Source organism: Oxyura jamaicensis, chromosome 11, assembly GCF_011077185.1.
Source record: "Oxyura jamaicensis isolate SHBP4307 breed ruddy duck chromosome 11, BPBGC_Ojam_1.0, whole genome shotgun sequence".
Lineage (NCBI taxonomy): Eukaryota > Metazoa > Chordata > Aves > Anseriformes > Anatidae > Oxyura > Oxyura jamaicensis.
In genome coordinates this window covers 7703699-7710277 of record NC_048903.1, presented here as the reverse complement: position 1 = coordinate 7710277, position 6579 = coordinate 7703699, and the positions used below count along the sequence as shown (strand labels likewise).

The window sequence follows — 6579 nt, the reverse complement described above, 5'->3', positions numbered from 1 at the left end:
CCATTGGCCAGCTGCGAGGAAGAGGCCAGCTCCGAGCCCATTGGCTGGCGGGGAGGTGATTGGCGTGGGGAGCGGCCAGTGAGGCGCGGCGCGGCGCGGGGAGGCCGGGAGCATGGAGCGCGGGGCCGTGAGGCGGCTGGCGGCTAGGGCGGGCCTGGGCGAGCCTCGCGTCGTCAGGTACGGGGCGGGGGCCGCGGCCGCGGCCGTCCTCGTCCCCGTCGGTCCCCGTCCCGTCCCGTCACGGAGGGCTCCCCGTGTGTTGCAGGAAGGCCGAGGAGTTCCTGCGGCTGTCCCAGGTGAGGTGTCCGGGGCTGATGGCGCAGACGACGGCCACGGGCAGCGCCGTGATGTGCCTGGAGCTGGCGGCCCGCGCCGCGCAGAAGCCGCTGGACAAGGTACGGGCGGGGGGCGCGGCCGGGCTCCGCTCGGCGAGCCCCGGCTGTGGGCGCAGCGCCCCCGCGGGCTGCGCTGCCCCCAGGGCCCTGCCCATGCTCGCGCCGCGCGTCTGAGGTGACAGGCGGGGACAGTGCCGCAGGCACACGGCGTGCAATGAACTCATTGCACAAATTGTTCAGTATAACACTTGAACTTCACTTCAGTGTGTAGTTACTAGCCTGTTCCAGTTGTCTGGATAAGATGCCTGTCTTCTGCTAATCCTTGGGGCCTGTCTCTGTCTTTGAAAGAGCTATTTTATTAAGCTCTCCGGTTTGAACAAGACGACGTACCAGAACTCCATCAAGTCTTTGGAGTGTTTGCTTGAGGTGAACCCAAGACTGGGAATACGAGACCTGGCGGTGCAGTTCTGCTGCACGGAGGCAGTAAACACCGCTTCAAAAATACTGCAGAGGTGAGGAAGCTCTCAAGATCGCGCCAGTAATCGCTAGTAAGAGTCTTTGTTAAATGTGTAAAGAGCTTGTTGCTTGCAAGGGTCAGGTATCTCCCACTGACTGGAGTCCAGTGAGGTAAGTTCTTGGCACAGACAATCCAGCCATTTATCTAGGCCACTTTTAAAAACGTGTTAGAAAGACTTTGCTTGTGAATCCTAGTAAGTCATTGTCTGAGTCCCAGTTCTTCAACTCAGAATAATACAAAAAAGATAAGATATTTAGTCGTCGTAATTACCCACAGAATCACACTTCCACATGATCACGTCAGAGTTCAGAAGTAATGCTCAGTAGAAACAAATCCTCCTTTCTGGAGAAGCAAATCTCTTAAAATGCACATTATTCTACATGTAAAAACATTAGGTAGAACGCTTCAATGGTGATTCAACAGATTTAACTAAAACCCTGCTCTCTGTAGCATCTACTTTAACAAGAGCTCTGGAGTGCTGTTACTCTGCTAGCGTGTTTAAAAACTGTCAGGGATTCAAGGTATTCTGAGTTGCAGGACAGGGAACAAAGACCTGTGTATGCTTCTTTCTGGGTGCTTAATACAAACTAAAACAAATAGCCTGGGGACAGGGGATAGGTGGACAGTAAAAAAAATAAATTCTTCACAGTGCTGAACATCCAGAAGTCATCTGCCATATATTGCACAGGTGAAGGCTTAAATATGCATTATAGGGATCAAAGAAACTGTAATTCTACCCCATATAACAGGATGAATTCATGTAAAGTATCTTAATATAATTTTTACATGGAATGTAGAGATAAAAGCAGGTGTAGATGGGGAACACCAGATTTCACTGACATGCCTTGATTCAGACCCCTAATTCAAAATACCTTTAATTCAAATAGAGGTGATGCCCACTCCCTTCTTTTCCCAGTTTTGCTCTACTCAGCCAGTAACAGCTGTTTGTGCTTGACTTAAGTTACAAAGGACCAAGTGATCCAATATGAGACCTGTTCAACTGCTGAGTGCCATGTGACAAATTGGTCTCAAGAGCTTCATTTGTGGAGAATGCATTATACAATTATTGTCGTTTTTAGGTACGAATCCAGCCTCCCCGAAGCACAGCAAATGGACCTTGATTTCTCAAAACCACTGTTTACAACAGCTGCATTATTCACTGCATGCAAGTGAGTACAGCTTGAGGGATCTTCTATGGGCTTAAATACCTAGTGAGACATCAACAGAAATAGTGCCTACAGTGTAAGCAGCTGATTTTTTTTCAGCATGCCTGAATAGTCGGAAGGCTCTTTCCTAGCACACCCTGCTTTCTTTATTCCTGGAGCTAGAGACAGGCCTAGCAAACAAGCCTACGCTACATTTGCCTTCAGGAGGAAGCAAAAGTATTTTCATCAAATACACAGAAAAGAACCTTGAGATTTTTGTCCTAGAAAAATGGAATGTCTTCCCTGGTGTCTGATGGATGCTGTGGATAATTCCATTAGGACATATTATCTATGGCAGTAGTTGAAGAACTCCTGGTGGGGTTTTGCACTTTGCCCTTTTGCACTTCGCCCTCCTTCTTTTCAGCCTAACCCATGTAACAACAGTAACATTTTTAGATTTAATGAGAACTTTTTTTTTCCTTTGTCAGACTAGATTTGAGCTAGGCATAAAGCAAAAAGTTGTACATGGCTTTTGGTGGAAGACTGCTCAGAGTTGCAAGAATGGCTTACTAGCTTACGTTTGAGCACCAAGAAGCAGCTATTCAGAAGAATGAGAAGGTCTAAGCCCTACACCAACGCATCCTGTGGCTCTAACCTCTGGGAGATGGATCTGTCTTAGCTGTAGGCCTGTATCAGCTTGGAGGACAGGTGTCAGGAGAACCTGACTCAGACAGTGCTTTGTAAGAATTTGCTTGCACAACACGTATTCCCTTTTTAACAATCTTCGGAAGCAATTCAGGTGCCACATAGTTTTACAGCTTTTGACAAATGTTCTCTGAGAGTGGTCCCATTCAGCTCTTGACAGTAGTAGGATTTTGCCCTGGTTCCCTTAAAACCTGTAAAGTATCTTTTTCTAATAGTTTCCCCTTGTAATTTGAACTAACCACGGGCTTCATGTCCTGATTTGTCTTGATCAGGTAGTGTAGTGGCCTTTTTTCTTTTCCTTTTTTTTTTTTTTTTAAGCTATTTTTTTTCTAACAGGAAAGGATGAGAAAGGACAAAAACCTCTGGCATAACTTTCTTCATTCTCACAGGCAGTGTTGGTACAGTAAACATCACCTCACCTGAGTGATACTTGCTGAAGTGTTGTTTCCTACAAGGTTAATCAACTTTCTGTTGTAGGTGCTTGAAGCTAAAAGTGGACAAAACTAAAATCTTGGCTACATCTGGGGTGAAAAAAGCAATATTTGATCGGCTGTGCAATCAGATGGAGAAGATAAGCCAGCAGCTCAGCAGTACGTTTTTGGCCTTACCATTGTGATACAGCATTCTGTCACCTGGCCTCACAATGCCCCTCTCCTTTTCCGCTGGTGATTTCATTCTGATCACTTCCAGCTGTTCCCTTCTAGTCAAACCTGCCCACCCTTCCAGTATGTTTCCTGGAGTCCAGTTCCCAGTCTCAGTCTGGGAGTGACTTGCTTCTGGGGAAGTCACAACTGCTTACAACATGGCAAGGCAAAAAATACCCATTTTCCTCTTCTCAAGTGCTTGCTGCTCCGTAAAGTCTCTGTTGCAGTAATTTATTCCCTGCTTCTCCCATATCTTGGATTCCTCCTCCTTGCCTGCTTTCTGCATCTTGTTAACATAGCAACAAAACATGGAAATTACCATAAACATTTTGCTACCTCTGTTGCTTTGACTGACACTTCTGTGTTTTCCTTTCCTCCACTGCAGTGTTAACACACATCTAAGCCTTGATCTTCTGGTGGTAATTCAGCCCTTACCTGACACCAGGCCTCCACATGCAGCAGGCAGACACGAGGAGAGTCTTTCTTACCTGCTGTTGAACTTGCAGCTCTCTTCCCTCCTTTTTGTGGAGGAAGACTGAAACACAATACATGACTTCCCTTCCTTGTATTTCTGTTCCTTCCTACTTACCTCCTTTTTTCCTTTCCCAGACTTTCATCCTCACGCTGCCACTGCCAGTACCTCTGCTCCACTTGTCTTCATATTTCGTACATGATGGTTCAGGCAGTACTCTCCAGAAAACCAGACCCAAAGCCACTACTCTCCTCCTAGGCACGGAGCTGCCCATAGTGAAGCTACCCCCACCCTCCCCCAGACAAGCAGCTAAGGGCAGCTGGTAATTTCTGTATTAGTTTAGGGAAGAATGTGCCTCTGTATACAGTCTCCAGCATGTTGTGGGCATCTGTAATACAAAGCAGATGTAATGACATTTCTTATTTTTAGAAGATGATGTTCCCCTGGCTGCAGAGACATCCGAAAGCCTGCAGACTGACCCAGAATGCTGTGAGAAGGAAGACGGTAAGTCACGTTTAGCTATGAACTAAAACCAGAGCAGTTCTGGGCTTTGTTACTGCTTACTGATATTTCAGTTATATAATATTCTGTATTGACAGCAGTTTATACAATTCTGCAAGCCACTGCCTAACAAATGAACTAAGTGAACACAGCAGAAGGATGGTGGTATTTGTACTGTGGAGTTAAGTACAACTCTTCCATTCAGCCCCAGAAGTGAAGAGGTGACTGTTGTGGGAGGTGGGCAGAGGAGCAAACCACAGGATTAGGATAATGCAGTGATGGTCCTTGTACATTGATAGGTTTATCTTTGTACACTTGCTGGTTATTCCCAGCACCATATTGCCCCTGATGGCCCATCATGGACTTGCTCTTTTTATCATAGGATCAGAAGATGATGATGATGAGGTGCCATGTAAACAGCCAAAGACTGAAACAAAGCAAGACTACGAAGAATGGAAGAAGAGAATCCTGGAAAATGCTGCTAAGGCACAACAGACCAATAGGGATACTGGTTCTGTGCCACCTTGTAATATCACCACTGCTTGCTCATAATTCGAATTCCCCCTCTGCTCTAGCAAGTATTCCAGTAGCATATGAGTGATGGCTGGCTCTAGTCAGCTAAGATTATTTATGAGCTGGTTTTTAGATATTTAGGATTTTTTTATTAAATGACATTGGTATTCAGATGATTTTTGTAAAAAAAACATGTTTGATTACTTGCCAGGCTGCTACTTAAGCAGTTGTGGCATTAGATAGTAAGACAGCTTTGGTTTCCCTGCTGCAAGAAGCAGGTGACATTTCAATGCAGTGTTAAATGTGAATAAATTGTAAGTTACATGACCTTGTGCCTCAGGCTGGAAGTAGTGAAATGAGAGGGAGGGGACCAATGGTGCCTTGTTTAACTGCACAAACAGCCAAATTAAAGTCTGATAAATTGTTTTCACTGTCAAATAAATATTTTTGTCACTGAATTGAACTTAGTTTTTATGACCTGTGTGGGACTGAAGTCTCTTGTGCATGTAAGGGGGGTGCCAGCTGTTCCAAGAAACAATAAAGATACCAGAGAGAAAAGCTTTTTATTATACCATCAGGTTTTTGGCACACACTTTTCACACGTAAAACCCTTAGAGGGCGAGCAAAATAAAAAATAGAGGACAGTGCTATGGAAGATATCTAGGGAACAAGGATTTCAAAGCCAGGGCAGTGGGTAATTTGTATCTTGGGCATAAGCTTCAACTGAAGAGGAGAGGGCTCTTCCCCATAGTTCTTGGAGGCAACTTCTGCAGTCCAACACTTTTATCCCACCTATTATACTATACTGAAGGAAAATCATAACTTCTAGCAGCGCAGGGCTAGTATAACTTTAATTGAAGTCAAACCAAGCCTGCTGCCCCTCTTTCGTGTTTTCTATGTGAGTTGTGCATATAGAAATCAACTTCCATAAACTCTCATTTCAAAACCCATGGGAAAGTAACTCCTGTCTGAACATAAAGATTTGAAACACATTCCTCACGTGAACTTCTCAACAGTATTTTAATGGCTTGCCAAAAACTCATCACTGTGCATGTTCCCTGCACCTGTGACACTGATGGCAGCAGGGTTACAGATAGTTAATTCCTGCTTTAGCCTTCAGTTTATGGAGACATTTTTTTTTCCTACTCACTGTTCCACTGTCCTATAGAACATATGTCCGTTTAGCTTTTTGTAGACCACAAAGCAAAATGCACAATTTCACGTTGTGAAACATCCCATAAGGCTCCAGAGACAGTCTTCCTAGTCTCTGCAACCACATCACTCTGCAGTACAAAAGGGATTTCTTTCTGTTAAGAACACAGTAGCAATTCTACAGGTCATATGCAGCCTTTCTTTGTAGAAAATTGAGATGAAATAGTGTGCTTCTTCCTCTATTTTTGTAAGAAGGCAATTAATATAGATGTTCTCTGCTGTCTTCTAAGTAGAAAATCAAAACTTACTAAATATTTACCTTTCATTTCTTTGCCTCCCAGTGCAATTGAAGCATTAAAGAAAGGAAATAACTTCCGGTCAACTGTAATTAGCAAGAGCCAGATTCATTCCCGATGAGAATCCCGAAATAAACCAGTAACTTTTTCAAGAAACAGACTCCAAACAAATGCCTGATGGGCAGAGAAAAATCTTAAGTTAATCAACCCCCCGAGTAGGAGCTGTAACAAAATATCTATTAAGTCTCATCTAATATGTGGCAGAGGATCCTCAGGATGGGAGAGAACCTAAGCTAGTG

At 44.6% G+C, this 6579-nt stretch overlaps 1 protein-coding gene across 1 annotated transcript; it reads left to right on the top strand.

Annotated features, from left to right (window-relative positions):
• The first annotated feature begins 26 nt into the window (after positions 1–26).
• On the top strand, positions 27–5390 carry ORC6 (origin recognition complex subunit 6). The gene is made up of 7 exons (XM_035337095.1): positions 27–177; positions 266–395; positions 684–847; positions 1932–2021; positions 3180–3292; positions 4248–4322; positions 4702–5390. Exons 1-7 carry the CDS (start codon positions 113–115, stop codon positions 4869–4871), a joined length of 807 nt encoding a protein of 268 aa, XP_035192986.1. The 5' UTR covers positions 27–112; the 3' UTR covers positions 4872–5390.
• The last annotated feature ends 1189 nt before the right edge of the window (positions 5391–6579 follow it).

Coding starts and splice junctions, on each gene's coding strand:
- ORC6 (XM_035337095.1), top strand. CDS start 113: ATGGAGCGCGGGGCCGTGAGGCGGCTGGCGGCTAGGGCGGGCCTGGGC. Junction 3,293..4,247: donor GATAAGCCAGCAGCTCAGCA/GTACGTTTTTGG, acceptor TCTTATTTTTAG/AAGATGATGTTCCCCTGGCT. Junction 4,323..4,701: donor ATGCTGTGAGAAGGAAGACG/GTAAGTCACGTT, acceptor TTTTTATCATAG/GATCAGAAGATGATGATGAT.